This window comes from Delphinapterus leucas, chromosome 12 (genome assembly GCF_059928025.1).
Source record: "Delphinapterus leucas isolate spDelLeu-1000000601 "Yukka" chromosome 12, BTC_Dleu_Yukka2, whole genome shotgun sequence".
Taxonomy (NCBI): Eukaryota; Metazoa; Chordata; class Mammalia; order Artiodactyla; family Monodontidae; genus Delphinapterus; species Delphinapterus leucas.
Genome location: NC_143140.1, coordinates 48,130,959 through 48,147,197, shown reverse-complemented (window position 1 = coordinate 48,147,197; position 16,239 = coordinate 48,130,959). Strand labels below are relative to the sequence as shown.

Sequence of the window (16,239 nt, the reverse complement as noted above, 5' to 3'; positions counted from 1 at the left end):
TCATGTACCACTGCTTTCATTTTCTTATTCAAGAAAACTTGTTGAGTGCCTACTTTGTGCCAGGTCCTGTGCTATAAGTGGTTTTATAAATATTCATCTGGAAAGAAGAGAGCTATGCTCTATTACATATGATAGAAGTCTGCCATAGCAAATTTAGAATAAAGTAGGGATTTCATGTAATATTTAGTCCTAGAAGATGAGTAATGAAGGAGTTCTTAGATTCAGTGTATTCATGACATGATGAGAATATCTGCTAGTACACTTTTCTTGCTGGTTGAGTCTCTGTAATTCTCAGTTCCCTCTTTCCAACAAGCGTACTTCATTAGGAGTACCTTCTCTGACTTTCCAGACTAGGTTATGTTTGCTGTATATGCATATTCTGTATTTTTATTAATAGCCTCATCATAATTATAGTTTTAAAATTATTTGCTTTATCTGCCTTCTCTTTGGTCTCTATTAGGCCATAAACTCCCTGAGGCTCCCTGTGCCTGAAATTTGCTGGGCACTTAAATATTTATTAATGAATTTTGACTTTTTAAAGTTATTGCTACCTGATGGGTACTTTCCATCATGTTTCTGCCTCATCCCCATGTCCCAGGGCAAGGCTTTACAAGAGACAATAGGTAATGGGTAGAATTCTGTGCAATGGAGACCTTGGGAGCCCATTCATGATGGTTGTAAAGGGAGTATCCCAAAGGTGAAGGCCACAACTTATGCCAGTTATGACATTCCCTTTATCAGGGCAAAGCTCACTGGTCCTTAAGTTGGATCTTATCTACCTGCCTCATTTCTGGTTAAAATTTTTTTTTTTTTTGCGGTACGTGGGCCTCTCACTGTTGTGGCCTCTCCCGTTGCGGAGCACAGGCTCCGGATGCGCAGGCTCAGGGGCCATGGCTCACGGGCCTAGCCGCTCCGCAGCATGTGGGATCTTCCCGGACCAGGGCACGAACCCGTATCCCCTGCATCGGCAGGCGGACTCTCAGCCACTGTGCCACCAGGGAAGCCCTGGTTAAAATCTTTACAGTGCAGTTTTATCTTGAATCTCAGTCTCCCCCCGCCAATAAATTATTTGTAGGAAAAATAGATTTAGCCTTTGGAGTGGATGGTTTTGAATGTTTTATTTGGGAGTTTTACCTTTGAAGCCATTTAAGATTTTAGGATGGGAGAATTAACATTATTAGACTCTTCATTTTAGGAAGATATCTTGATGTCAGTGCATGAGATGTAGGCGATATGCATGTCAATGCGTGAAAAGATAGGCGATAGATCATCACTCATTAATTCAGCCACCATTTGTTAAATACCAACCCTGTGTCAGGCTTGTAGACAATGGAAATGTAGAGATGGAAGACATAGTTCCTGCATTCTAGAACCTTACAATCTATTAGGGGAGATAGATAATTAAACTACATTATAATTTTATTTAATTAGTGGCATGTTAAGAGAAATACAGGATGGAAGGAAACACAGGAGAGAGGCACCCACTTGGACTAGGAGTTTCAGGGAAGGCTTTTTAGAGGCAGTGATAAATTAGTCCTTTCTAAAAAGCAAGTAGGCGTTAATCAGGTGAAGAGGGTAGGGAAGATGTTTCCAGGCAGAGACAAGAGCACATGTATAAATACCAGTTAAAGGTTTATTTTAATTTTCAAGGTGAGAATTCATGAGTGATATTTAAAAGGTGGAGTATATAGCACTTCTTCAGTAACTGAACACTGATTGGTTTTAAGGTTTTGAATTTGCCTTGGTGATTGGGACATACTGGTGTGATTGCAAGAATAGCGGACCCACTGTTCTTGGGTGGAGGTGGGCAAGTGATGTTCAGTTTTGGATCTGTGGGTTTTGAGGTACAGTGGGATTTCCATATGGATGTATAGAATGCACAGTTGGAAACTGATGTCAGAGTTTAGGGGTGAGATTAGGGGTAAAGATTGAGGTTTGAGATTCTCAACAGAAGTAGTAGCTAAACCTCGGACACATGGGTAAGGTATCAAAAGAGACTGCAGAATAGAGGAGAAGGAAAAGAGGACTAGAGACAGAGGGGAATAAGAAAATACTTTTTTTCTTTTGAAGGCAGGATCTAAATAAGGAGTTTTAAGTTAGTTTTTTTTTCTCCTCATTTTACTTCAAGAAGAAAAAAGGATAAATGAGGAGGAAATAAACATTTGTTAGGAGTTCATATTTACTGAAACCCCAAAACACTAAAAATATGCCTAAAGTCAAAGATAAATTTAGTTTTGATAATTGTGAAGGTAGGGAAGGTTTACAGCAAGGATCATTGAAGCAAGGAAAGATTTTCTGATTACCCCTCAATGAATCAAAATGCCCCTGAGAATTCCAGGTAATTTAGGTTTTACTTTGTAAACTCTTTACTTTGATTTGTATCTGTTTTATTTTTTGTATTTAAAGTTTATATACTCAGAGTGCCATTGAAAAGTAACTACTGTAGCTGACCTCTGGCCTTACCAGTGCTTTTTAAGCATATACCAGCATGTATGTATATCTTTTAAAAATACCAAGGGATGCTATATATTCTGTTCCATCTTTATCACTTAGTACTATATCTTATTAATCATTCCAAACCAAAAATACAGGTCTATCTTATTCTTACTGCATTCTTTTTAATGGCTATATAATATTCTACTGTAGGGATGGACCTTAATTTATTCAACCAGTTTCCTGTATCCAAGAAGTGTATCCAATTTTCTCATATGGAGTATGTTACATAAAAGATTAAATACTCATATTTTAAAAGAACATATATGCTCTTGTAGTCAAGGGGATGTAAACTTCTTATTTCTTACAGACTGCACTTGGTTTCAAATATCTTTCTCAGACCAAGTACATGTAGTACTTGAAGTCAGAGAAGAGGAAACTAGATTGTTTGTTGCAAATGGAAAGCGAAATAACTTTCCTATAGCTATACTATTATTATAGAATCTACTAGAGGAGTGTTTTAGGCACTTTGGGAAGGAGATGAGATGGCATTTCCCATTGCAGCATCTCTCAAACAAGTATCTCTGACTGCCTGGAGTGCTTAACCTTTCTCACTTATGTACAGCATAAGTAACAGCTATTGTTTGTCAAGAACTTGTAGCATGCCAGGCATTCTACATCTGTTATCTCATTTAGTCCTCACAACGTTCTTGCCAGTAGTGGTAGGTATAAGAGTAATAACTATAATTTGTCAAGTATTTAATATTTTCTAAGCATTGTGTTATGTAGTTAATGTACTTTTTTTTAATCCTTACAGAAACTGTATGTTTGTCAGTAGATATTTTTATTCCTCCATAACGCTTAGAGGGGTTAAGCAACTTGCTTTATGTCATAGAGCTGGGTCAGGGCTTAAACTCAGGTCTCTGAATTCTAAAATCTGTACTTTTTGCATTATACCTGCTACCTCACTATTACTTCTGTCGGGTGGCGATGGGGAACATTGACCTCCTTGAAGCTTCTGACTGGTACCTAAGCAGTGTCACTAGAGTAAAATAAAGCAGAAAATTTAGGGCCACCTTGAACCAGGGCTGGTTAACTGTTTTATAGACCCCTCTTCAGCATATGAGTGCCACCTGCTGGAGGGTTATAATGTATCTACGTGCTTGTAAAGTCCTTCCAAAAAGGTTGTCACAGGTGTGAAAGTGTCAGGTTTCAAAATGTAAGTTTTAAAATTTCAGTTTAGGAATGCTGGGGCATTTTGAAGTTAGGTGAATCTCCTATTTGCCATAAAGTACGTTGCCTCATTTATCGTCATTTTTTTTTTGCAGAGAGGGGAGGGTTACACATTAAAAAAAAAGATACACTCCATGAGTGCTTTCTAAAATAAAGTTTTCTTTAAAAAAATATTATTTATTTATTTATGGCTGTGTTGGGTCTTCGTTGCTGCGCACGGGCTTTTCTCTAGTTGCGGCGAGCAGGGGCCACTCTTTGTTACGGTGCGCGGGCTTCTCATTGCGGTGGCTTCTCTTGTTGTGGAGCACGGGCTCTAGGCGCGCGGGCTTCAGTAGTTGTGGCACATGGGCTCTAGAGCGCAGGCTCAGTCATTGTGGCACATGGGCTTAGTTGCTCCGCGGCATGTGAGATCTTCCTGGACGAGGGATCCAACCTGTGTCGCCTGCATTGGCAGGCGGATTCTTAACCACTGCGCCCCCAGGGAAGTCTCTAAAATAAAGTTTTCTAAAAATAAAGATCAATGGTCAAATGAATCATACCATTACTTATAACAGATCAAATAAGAATAAAAAATTGGATTTACTTTGAGATAAGTGAGTTATTGAAGTATAAGAGGACCCTTTCCAATGAGATACCCTGAAAAAGAAAAATCTAGAAGCCCTGGGGGCATCAGAGAGTTGGAGAACAGAAAGTACGGATGAAAGAGGAAGAAAGATGTGTGGATAAAAATACAAATGGATTCTGTAAATGTTAATTTAGCACAAGGCTCAATGGAGTCAGGATCCTAAACAGTGCTTTAGAGAAAAAAGTTTAGGATTATAGCTTTAGATTGTTTTATGTTTAGGATAGTGAAGAGTAGACACTTTAAATAGTCACTTAGATGCCCTGGAAGGGGGATCAGATAAAAGTCTTGGCATGCCCACTGCACATTCTTCATTAGGCTCCTTTTGGATCACGTTAGTACTCTGTAAGTGTCTGGCACAGGGGATGTTATCACTTAGTGTGGGATTTTCACAGGAAAATCATGCTATACTTAACTGCTCTTTATGTGATTAAAGCATATTTGTAGTTGCATGATGTCATGTTGAACAAGTATTTGTGTGACAAGAGATTAAACTCCGTTGGTAAAATCTGATTTTGCCAAGAATTCAGGAAAGTACAAGCATGATCATCTCCTTTCTTTTATCCCTTCTCAGATCAACTGTGTAAGAAGCTTAGCTAGCATGATAGTATTGATATCTTAGCAGGTAGATTTCTGGAGAGAAAGAGCTATCTTTTCTGTGTGTGTGTGTGTGTGTGTGTGTGTGTGTGCGTGCGCGCTCACGTGTATGTGTACATTATAAGAGTAACGCTCATTTAGAAAACTTGTAAAGTAGAAAAATAGGAAGAAAGAAAAATCACACATAATCCCACTACCCAGAGATAACTATGTTGACGTTTTGGTATATTTCCTGGTTTATAAACATATTTTATATTTTGCAGCCTTTATTTATTTTAATTTATTTTTTAACAAGAGAAAAGCATACAAATTTTATTTGATGTTAAGTTTTGTGTGACACAGGGGCTTTCCTAGAAAAGAAATGAAGATGCCAAGAAATGGGTAGGCCTGAGACCTGATGTCATTTTTAACAAAGAGCAATAAATTTCAGAGACATTACAAGACAAAGGAAAGGGTTTTTAGACTTCTAGGGGCTGCAAACTGTGGGAAGGTAAATGTATAGGGGAAACCAATGAAAGATAAGAGCTGTCTTAGCAGGCTTGTTTGCGCTGGTCCAAGGCAATGCTGACTTTATGTCTTCTTCATGGTCATAAAACTTCCCTGGGAGAGGGGATTTATGGCAGTCCTCAATTCTTAGAGTTTCTACTTTTAGTCAGATAAGGGAAGCTGCAGGAAGGCTCCTTTCTGCATCTGTTGAATGTCAAATGCCTTCAGCTCAAAATCATTCTTATGCCAAAGTGTCATATTTTGGAGTGGCATATTCTGATCCCCTTCACCCTCCTCCAAAATAAAAGATGAAATTTAAATCTGATGAAGGCAAATAAATGGGAAATTCTGTACCAGTGTGCCTGGCTAGGGAAAAAAACACATTTTTTCCCTTTCTCTGATTTTTAAAAATTGAAGTATAATTGACCTACAATACTATCTTTGTTCCAGGTGCACAACATAGTAATTCGATATTTCTGTACATTACAAAACGATCACCACACAGCCTTTTATTATAGCATTAAAGCAAAAGTCTTTTCTCATGTATTTAAAAACTTCTGGCATATATATTTGAGACTGTGATATGTGGATATACCATAATTATCAGTTTTCTGACTATTGGCTGGCCATTTGTGTTGTTTACTGTTTTTGCTCATTTGTTTCTTCAGTAAATAGCAGTAGAGAAATTTACTTTTTTGTTTGTTTCAGTAAATAGAGACAGAATACACTTTCATGTGGCGTTTGTCTAGGGCCTAGCGTATTTATTTTTGCTAGCGTTGAAAGTAAACAGTGATTTGATTAATCTGTGCTTTATTAGTTCCTCAGTGTATCTCCCTTTGTTCTCTGTTCCTATGTATCTTTTTTTTTTTGTGGTACGCGGGCCCCTCACTGTTGTGGCCTCTCCCATTGCGGAACACAGGCTCCAGATGCGCAGGCTTAGCGGTCATGGCTCACGGGCCCAGCCGCTCCGCGGCATGTGGGATCTTCCCAGACTGGGGCACGAACTCGTGTCCCCTGCATCGGCAGGCGGACTCTCAACCACTGCGCCACCAGGGAAGCCCCCTATGTATCATTTTCTTCAGGATTTTGTAGCATTTATTGCATTCACAGTCCTTTCAAGGAACACCCTCATAGTACCCCTTAGGGGCTCTTTCGGTTCAGTACCAGGTTAAATATCTCACCCTGAGCTATTAAGAGCTATGTTTCTGCTCTTTACATCAAGCCAGCACTCATACTTTTGCTAGAGTGGGTGCTAGTTGAGAGAAAAATTCCTTTTTAAACCTAAAGTAAATGGAGCTTGTGGAAAGTTAGAGTCCCTAGAAGAACTATTTTAGACACAGTCTATTCAATTTATTAAAAACAAAATCTCTCAAAACGCCTTTTGAAAGGATAGCAACGTTTTATAATATTCCAAGCTATTTACTGGTTGATTTTGTAAGAACCAGGTAAGTTCAGTAGATTTAATTCTTTTGACAAATATTTGTTGAGTACTTACTGTGTGCTAAGTACCATTTTAAGCACTGGGGTTATAAAACCAGTGGAAACTTTGCCTTCATGGAGTTTATATGTTAATGGAGAGAAACAGACAATAACATAAAGTAAATTATTGTTAGGAAGATAATGTGGTATATATATTATGTATTACCTAACACCCAGGGGGAATTCTGATGCAGTAACCAAACCTATTATTATTTCTTTTATAATAAAAGTATGAGCATTCACACTCAATGGACTAAATAAAGACTATAGCCACTTCATGTTAGTGCAAATGAGATACTTCTATAAAATGAGTATTAAAGGGGAGTTTTCAAAATAGGTAAAATTATGACTGTGATCCAGATGTAAAATGAACACATTTTAAAGATTTTATTTAACTTATTAAATGAAGGAACCAAGTAGATGTTATAACCCATTCAAAGAAGAATTCATAGGACAAACACATTTATAGATCAGGAATATTGAAATGATGTGCAAATTAAGGCAAAACTAGCATCTCCCACAATGGGAGAGGGAAGTCAACAAACATCTACTGGACAGGACAGAATTTGCGTGTAGGTAGACATGACTTATTCTGCATCATTGTCAGTTATCTATAATGTAGAGAGTTGTAAAATAGCTTCCATAGAATCAGAATCAGATAACCTGAAATGATGTGCCTTTGACAATGCATTTTTCCACTGAAGTGTAAATTTTTTCTCTTACCTGAGTTACTAGAAAGCTTTTGGTTTTCTGAGCTCTCTAGAATTATAGATAAGGGATATAGAACTATAGTATATTTGATAGTGATAGTACTTTGCAGAAAAATAAAGATGCAGAGGGGTGGTTATCATTTTAAATAGAAGGACTGTAGAAGACTTGAGGAGGTGATATTGAGGATTGAGCTAAAGTAGATGAGATTTTTTTTGCCTGAGTAACTGGAATGATGGAGTTGCTTCTAACTGAGATTGGGGAAGAGCAGTTGGAGAAGAAGGCAGGGGAGGTGGAGATCACAACCTCAGTATCGGCTTTTAGCCATTCAAGTAGAGATGTTGAGGCAGTTATATATACATGCGTAGCTGCACTTCAGGGAATCTGTGTGGGCTAGAAATAAACATTTGGGAGTTAATATGTACAGGTGACATTTAAAGCCTCCAAACTGGATGAGATCACTTCTACATGCCACACATTGTGCTAGTCCCTGTAGAGATAGATTTAAAATTGTGTTTGTCCTCAAAAAGCCTATGGTCTGCTAGAGGAGGTGGATGTAAACAGTTAATACTGTATAAAAGTATACTAATACAAATACATATCAAGTATACTAAGATAAATACATATCAAGTCTACTAATATAAATACATACCAAGTACAGATGATTCAGGGAAGTCAAATCTGAGTCATCCTAAACTCCATCACCCCCAAAGTCACTCATTCAGTGGCCCGACCATGAGACATGCACAGAAGAAAGTCACAGCGTGGTACCTTGTATATCAGCTGACTTCTCCACTAACCCACCGTACCCAGCATGTTTCTAGTGATATTGGAGAACCTAGCTGGTGACACTTCTGCATGGCTTACAAGCCTCCTTATTATTTGCCCTTTGCCTTATCTCTTGCTTTACTTCCTCAGTTCTGTCCCTAGTGACAGAGATGATCGATTTCTTTTTGTTTAATTGAAGTATAGCTGATGTACAATATTATATGTTACAGGCATATAATATAGCCTTTCACAGTTTTAAAGGTTATTCTCTATTTATAGTTATTATAAAATATTGGCTGTATTCCCTGTGTTGTACAATATGTCTTTGTAGCTTATGTTATGCATAATAGTTTGTACCTCTTAATCCCCTATCCCTATATTGCCCCTCCCACTTCTCTGCACTGGTGACCATTAGTTTGTTCTCTATATCTGTGAGTCGGCTTCTTTTTTGTTGTGGTCACTAGTTTGTTGTATTTTTTAGATTCCACATGTAAGTGTATTCCACATGCAAGACAGTATTTGTCTTTCTCTGTCTGACCTATTTCACTTAGCATAATACCCTCCAGGTCCATCCATGTTGCTGCAAATGGCAAAATTTCCTTCTTTTTTTATGGCTGCAGCTCTGTATTTTTTAAACACTACTCTGGCTATAGAGTGAAAAATGAATTAGGAGAGGGAATGAAACAGACATAGTTTGCTATTTATTAGCCTCAGCCTGCCTTCACATTGATATTTAGTGACTTATAAAGACTTGAAGGGTTGGAATTCCCTGGTGGTCCAGTGGTCAGTACTCTGCACTTCCACTGCAGGGGGCACGGGTTTGATTCCTGGTTGGGGAACTAAGATCCCACATGCCGTGTAGTGTGGCCGAAAAACAAAAAGACCTGTAGGGTAGAAAAGGCATAGTAGGTATGCAGAAATGGAAAGTGTATGTTGCTATATAATGCAATTTGGGGGATAAGGGGAAATTTTCTAGTAAATGCATGCAGTTGCAAACTTTACCCTCTCCCCTCCTATATGTCATATTAAAAGGTAACCTGAATGAATGGCAATTCCTCAAAAAAATCAAACATAGAATTACTATAGGGTCCAGCAATTCTACTTCTGAGTATATAAAAGAATTGAAAGCAAGGACTCAAACAGATATTTGTACATCAGTCTTCAAGGCAGCATTATTCATAATAGCCAAAAGGTAGAATCAACCCAAATGTCCATGGGATGTTGGGAGGGATGAATGAATAAGCAAATGTGGTGTGTACACACGATGAAATATTACTTAGCCTTAAAAAGGAAGGAAATCGTGATACATGCTACAACATGGATGAATCTTGAAGACATGTTAAGTGAAAAAAGCCAGACACAAAAGAACAAATATTGAACAGATCCATTTATATGAGGTACCTGGAATAGTTAACTTCATAGAGACAGAAAATAGAATAGCAGATACCAGGGGCTGGGAATGGGAGATGCATACTGGTACAGAGTTTCAGTTTGTGAAAACATTCTGGAGAAAGGGTACAGTGGTGGTTCTTACACAACAATATGAATGTACTTAATGCCACTGAACTGCATACTTAAAAATAGTTAAAATGGTAAATTTTATGTTATATATATTTTACCACAAAAAAAGTGACCTGGGAATACCATGGAGCTGTAAGAAAGAACAGAAGGATTTCTATAAACTAATATTGTACTGGTAATGAGAGATTTACAGGATAAAGTTAAAAATAAATAGGTGCTATCTTTTGTGTAAATATTCATATTTGCTTTTATTTGCGTAAACAAACACTGGAAAGATTAACAAGTAACTAATAAAAGTTGTTACTTCTAGGAGGCAAGAGGGGCTGTGGTCACTGGAGGCAGGAGTGATAATGAGACATCTCAATGTATCTCCTTTTATGTACTTTTGATTTTTGAACTATATAGATGTATAACCTATTCAAAATAATGTTCAAACATAGGACTTAAGGGCTTCCCTGGTGGTGCAGTGGTTGAGAGTCCGCCTGCCGATGCAGGGGACACGGGTTCGTGCCTCGGTCTGGGAAGATCCCACATGCCACGGAGCGGCTGGGTCCGTGAGCCATGGCCGCTGAGCCTGCGTGTCCGGAGCCTGTGCTCCGCAACGGGAGAGGCCACAACAGTGAGAGGCCCGCGTACCGCAAAAAAAAACAAACAGAAAAAACAAAACAAAAAAACATAGGACTTAAGGTAGATTCATTGTAGAGTGATCAGTAATTTGTAGTCACAAAAACCATAATTTTTTTAGAGATATTGATTAAATATTGCTACATGTGACATGCCCTCTCCCAGACAAGTGGGGTCCAGGGTTCAGGAGTCTGTGCCAGTGTTTGGTGTTTCAAGAGCCTGGTTTAGATGCAGAAGTGAGTTTCACCTTTCCTTCCCCTGCAAGCAGGAAAGAGAACATATATTCTGGGTAGACACTTAATAAAATCAAATTCTCTAAGTTCATCAATAGCAAGGTTGACCATGGCAAGTGGGGTCATCATTAAACACATTATTTGACTGAGTCTAGGAGCCTAAAGCATTCAATAAGCAGGAAACTGTCTGAATATAGCTCTGCATTAATCTAAAATGCCGCTTTTTCTGATTCCATCATTAATTAGGAACATATGATGTGTAACATTTGCATCTGCAGCCAGAAGCAGGACTGCTTAAGATTTCTTAGGCCATGGGAGCAGAGACAGTAACTGATAGCTGAGCACCCACCTAATTCTGCACCCCCCAACCCTACCCCTCGGCAAGGGAGTAGGACTGTTTTATCTTCTCTGGTCATTTTTCTTCCAGCTCCTTCTTTCCCACCTACATCCAACAGAAAATACAGGTAGAATCCTGAGGCAGGCTGTGAGAAGTAAAGACCTGCTAGGGGCAGCTCAGCCCATCCTACTTTTATTTCTTAGCTGTGTTCCAGGGCATATGGTTTGGAGGGAGAACCCAGGGAGTCACATCTGGGAATCATGCCCAAGTTATAGCTGGTAGAGCACTTTCCAGCAAGGTTGTCAAGGTGTAGGTGAAGAGAAAGAGCTGAGTGACAGAGGCAAAATGAGAGAATTGAGAAATCTGTCATTGAAAGTAGTGAAGAAATACACAACTGGGAAGTGGCCTATAAAAGTTGCAGAGGTGGAGTTCAGATGACTTTGACATGATTCCAGCACAAGCATTCAAGGTGTGCGCTACTCATTTAAAGTTATTCAGATGGCTAAGTGATTTATTTCTCTCTGCCTCATTGATCTATTTGTATGTCTGTCTTCCCTACCACATTGTAGGAATTGAAGACAAGGACTTTAGCTGAACTGGAAAAAGCATGGACTTTGGAATCAGGCAGATCTATTTAAATCCAAACCTCTTCTCTTTCTAATGTTGAACTTTGCTCAAGTTATTTTTATTACACTGAACCTCAGCTTCTGTGTGCATCATAGTGTTGCTAGGAGGATTAAGTGTGAGAAAAACAATTTATAAACTCTCCCTTTTTGTATCTTCCACAGAGCTTTACATTTAAAAGGCATTTGAAATATTTATCAAACTGAGTATGTTTCTACCTATTAAGTCTGAACCCTGGTTAAGGACAGCATGAGGCAGGCATATTTATAAGGCTTTCACCTTGAGCAGCTAACGTTATTATTGCTAAGTATTTTATCAAGCAACTGCCTGTTATGTACCAAGTACTAAGTTTTCACTTGCTGATCTGGTCTATCTTTCCTTCTTATTATCAGAATCCAGCTTGAAGCTTTCTGCTTTGTGTAGGCCTATTCTTTTCCCTATTTACAGGACCTCTTCTCCACACCAGTTTTTATCAGTGGGTTTGAGAGTCATTGCCTTATGCTCATTACTCTTCTAAAAAACCTCAGTCTCATGCTCTAGACATGGATAAGTTAGGGATTGTTAAATATCTTTCCTTCTTTTGTCTGATATTTATTGAGCACATACTGTGCTGGAGTGGATACAAACAGTATTTCTGCTTCCCAGGAAGTTTTTCCTCTAGTTAAAAAAAAAAATACGCACATGTAAAATATATTTAATTATTTAGCAATATGATATTACTTTTGCTTTTACTATTTTACATTTTACCATGTAAAAAGATCCCATTTTAAAAACACACACATACACATAGAAAAAGGATTGGAAAGAAATGCACCAAGATGTTAACAAAGCTTATCTCTGAGTAGCGGTATTTGGGTGTGCATGTGTGTGTGTGTGTTTTTAATGTTGCTTATCTGGATTGTCTAAATTTTCAAAAATTTCATTTTGAAGTTATGGGAGTTAAGGCAAAACTAGCATGCCAGTATGCATCATCCCCCCCTCCCCTTGCTAACAGGATAGTGACCCCTCTCTTCCTCTTGCGTTCAGCTTTTGCGAGAATTGAAGCACCCTAATGTGATCGCCCTGCAGAAGGTGTTCCTTTCTCACAGTGACAGGAAGGTGTGGCTGCTGTTTGATTATGCCGAGCATGATTTATGGGTAAGTCTAAACTCACTTTATTTTTAGGGTAATTTTATATAGGTATGAAGAAGTAAATGTATGTGTTCCATACTGCTAATGCACAGAAAGGAAGACTTGCTCTGTTGACCATAGTTCAAAATAAATATACTAAATGTAAATTTTGATTTAAAAGAATTAGAGCAATAAACATTAGCATCCTATTTTACTGAGAAGATATTTGTAACATTCAGAAATTTCACTTCAAAAAATCTTACTGAGTGGGAAATTGTAATTTTATGCAAGTGATTAATGGCAGTTTACTAATATGTGTAGTGAAAATTGCTTTCTTTTGTGGTCCACACAGTAGTTCAAATTTAACCAGTTATGTACCTGTGAATAGTTTCTCTCTCTAAATTAAGGTCAATCTTGCAGCATTTTGCCATTTAAAATGGACTCCACCAAATGGAAGAACACCTACGGTTTTGCAAATATTAGGGTTGTTTTTATCAATATATAAAAGAAGCCAAAATTTTTAATTCCAAATGTTTAAAGTTAGGAATCAGGGCATTTAAACATTTTATCCCAGGAGTTGCCAAAAGTAAAAAAATTCCAATTTGGCAGTAAGTTCAAATTTTGGATAATTAAATTTTGATTCAATATAGTGTGGTTTGTCATCTATAAAAATTATAAATCTTTTTAGGAATAACTTTAGCAAGCTCATAGGTCTTGAAGGAGATTTCAGTTTATGCTTTTATAGCAGATATTGACAACAATCTCCCCTGCCATGGATATTTAGTACCCATTTTGGCATGTTTTGGACAAGGGTGGAGTGGAGATAGAGGTGGATGTGAGGGGTGGGCGCAGGTAGAATTTCTTCCCCTTCATTACAAAGTTTTATAACCCACAATGTAACATGTGTACATAAAAATTTGAATATGATGATCTGGTTGTATTTATTTCAATGGGACTGAATTCTCCTTTTTTCTCTCCCTGCTGCTTTCTAGTAGTGATTTGCTATTTAATATTGACTACTGAGAATATATCCTAATTTCATTATGTGCCAAAGAAGGTGAACTTTCCAATAATTCTAATAATACATATAGCCAGTGATGTTACCCAAATGCACTAACTTTTTATAGAATAGGAAAGATTTACAGGGTTTTTTTCCTTTTGTTTACTCTTTCTGTCAGTAGGGAATACAACTAATACAATTTTTTAGGCAGGTTTTTAAATACCAACCCTTGTTACTTCTTGGTTTTATTTAATGAAAATCTTAATGGTTTCAGTAAATCTAGTCATTATAACCACATTAATACTGTCATATTTACCCTCAATATAGATTGTTTTGGTTTGATCTTATTATTCAAATTATTTTTCTTTGTGTCATTATTGGCCTTTAATAAGTAATATTAAAATGTAGAGAATTTATTGCAGCCTTGATTGTGTTTTATTGACACAGGCAAAGACTATGTTATTATAATATATATATTTTAATTTTTAGCATATTATTAAGTTTCATCGTGCATCAAAAGCAAATAAAAAGCCCATGCAGTTGCCAAGATCTATGGTTAAATCATTACTTTACCAGATTCTTGACGGTATCCATTACCTCCATGCAAATTGGGTGCTTCACAGAGATCTGGTAAGTATGTTTCTTTTAAATCGCTCAATATGTGTCTTTCTCTTTTCAGAAATATCTTTTCTTCTTGGTACAGTTACGATGAACATGAATTATAGAAAAATTTGAAAATACACATAAGCAAAAAAGAAGGAAATAAAAATCACCATAAGCCTATGATCAAAAGATTACTGTTATTAACTTTTGTTGTATATTCTTCCCTTACATTTACGCACAGCTATAAAATGTCATTGTGATTTTCAACAAATGATTGGCATAATCTTTTTCTTTTTTTAATTTTTACTGGAGTATAGTTGATTTACGATGAGCATAATCTTAATGGGATGGCCATATGCGAAACAAGTACCTTTTGATTCATTTTGTTTTTCGTAATTTTGCTCACCATTAGTAAACAGTTTAATAATTAAAGACTGAATTCACATTGTTTTCAAAGCTAAACTGAAATAATGACACTGCCTCCAGTAAATAGAATGTTATTAGTATTAACAATAAGTAAATAAGTAACAGGGGAAATATATCAATACTTATTAGGCATATTATCCATAATTCAAATGTTTGATGTTTGGTTTTACTTTTTTACTCAGTACACATATAACAAACATTTATTAATGTCAAGTTATTTTATTCATCTTTTCATTGTTATCATTTTAGTTTATGTTGATGAGATTTTTTGTTCTTAAGAAATATGGGTACTTAATAGCTGTAATACCACTGAGTTTATAGTTGCAAGTTTTATTTTGCTTAGGCTTTTGCAGATTCTAGGGATATAGTAAGGATAGATCTAGGTCGACTCAATTTTTTTAATTGAGGAGAAGTATTTATTATAGAAAGGAATGAATACATAAGGGATCTAGATAGTACCCCTTGCTACCTTGTCAGTCAGGCCTAGTCTTCTGGCTTGAGCATCTCTTGATGTGGCATTGGAGTTACATTGGGGCCAAATGACAGGGACCACAAAGATGCATTTACCGTTTCAATAGAAGCATTTCACCTCATAATTTTAAACTAAGGTTCTCAAAGCCTTCCACTTATCCACGTTACTATTACCCGTGAATCAGCATGTTTTAAAATGATTCTTGGGTACATGAAGTTGTTCTAGGTCAAACCTTCCTTCATAAATGGTTTTAGATTTTAATTTGCTGTATATAACATAGCCTATGTGAGTTATATTTTTGAGGTCATATTCATGTTTGAATCATTGATCAGAATCCTTTACTGAAGATTAACTGATCTCAGCTCTTCTCTTTTTGTCACAAAATTGTGTATTTTGTTCTAAATAGCATAGATTAACACATTTTATTTGTGATGTCACTGCCTGAATATCCAGTGGTACTAAAACCTAATATAACCAGGATTCAGTTTTCTCCCATCCAAACTTGCTGCTGCTTTAGTGTCCTCTATTTTGGTTATGGCAGCACCCACCTCCTAGCCTAGAAACTTCTTTTACCACTTGCAGACCCTTGTACTCCACATCCAGAACTTGCCTAATCCTGTCAGTTTCACCTCTAAAATATCTCTTCCATTCATCTGTTTCCATTCCTAGTGCCTCATTCCTAGTTCAGGCCTTTATTATCTTTTTCTTGTAGTATGGTGCTAGCCTCTTAACTTGTCTCCTTATCAACAATCTCTTTCCCTTCCAGTCCACTTTAGATCTTCTGAATAATTACTCAGCCCCTGCTTAAGAACTTTGAAACAGTTCCTCATTGCTTACAGACTAAAGCTATAGTTCCTTTTTTGGCTTTTGAGGTCTTCTCAGGTATAGCTCCAACTGCCTTTAAAATTTTTCTTCTGTATCCCTGTAATCTTTTATTTACACTGTACTGTTTAACTATTGATT

At 37.1% G+C, this 16,239-nt stretch overlaps 1 protein-coding gene across 4 annotated transcripts in view; it reads left to right on the top strand.

Annotated features, from left to right (window-relative positions):
- CDK19 (cyclin dependent kinase 19) overlaps window positions 1-16,239 on the top strand; it is a 180,929-nt gene that overhangs the window by 117,963 nt on the left and 46,727 nt on the right. For all 4 annotated transcript variants that reach the window (XM_022554378.2, XM_022554394.2, XM_089921936.1 and 1 more), the window contains 2 exons: window positions 12,692-12,802; window positions 14,265-14,405. In XM_022554378.2, the coding sequence (XP_022410086.1) occupies window positions 12,692-12,802; window positions 14,265-14,405 (252 nt within the window). The remainder of the gene's footprint in view (window positions 1-12,691; window positions 12,803-14,264; window positions 14,406-16,239) is intronic.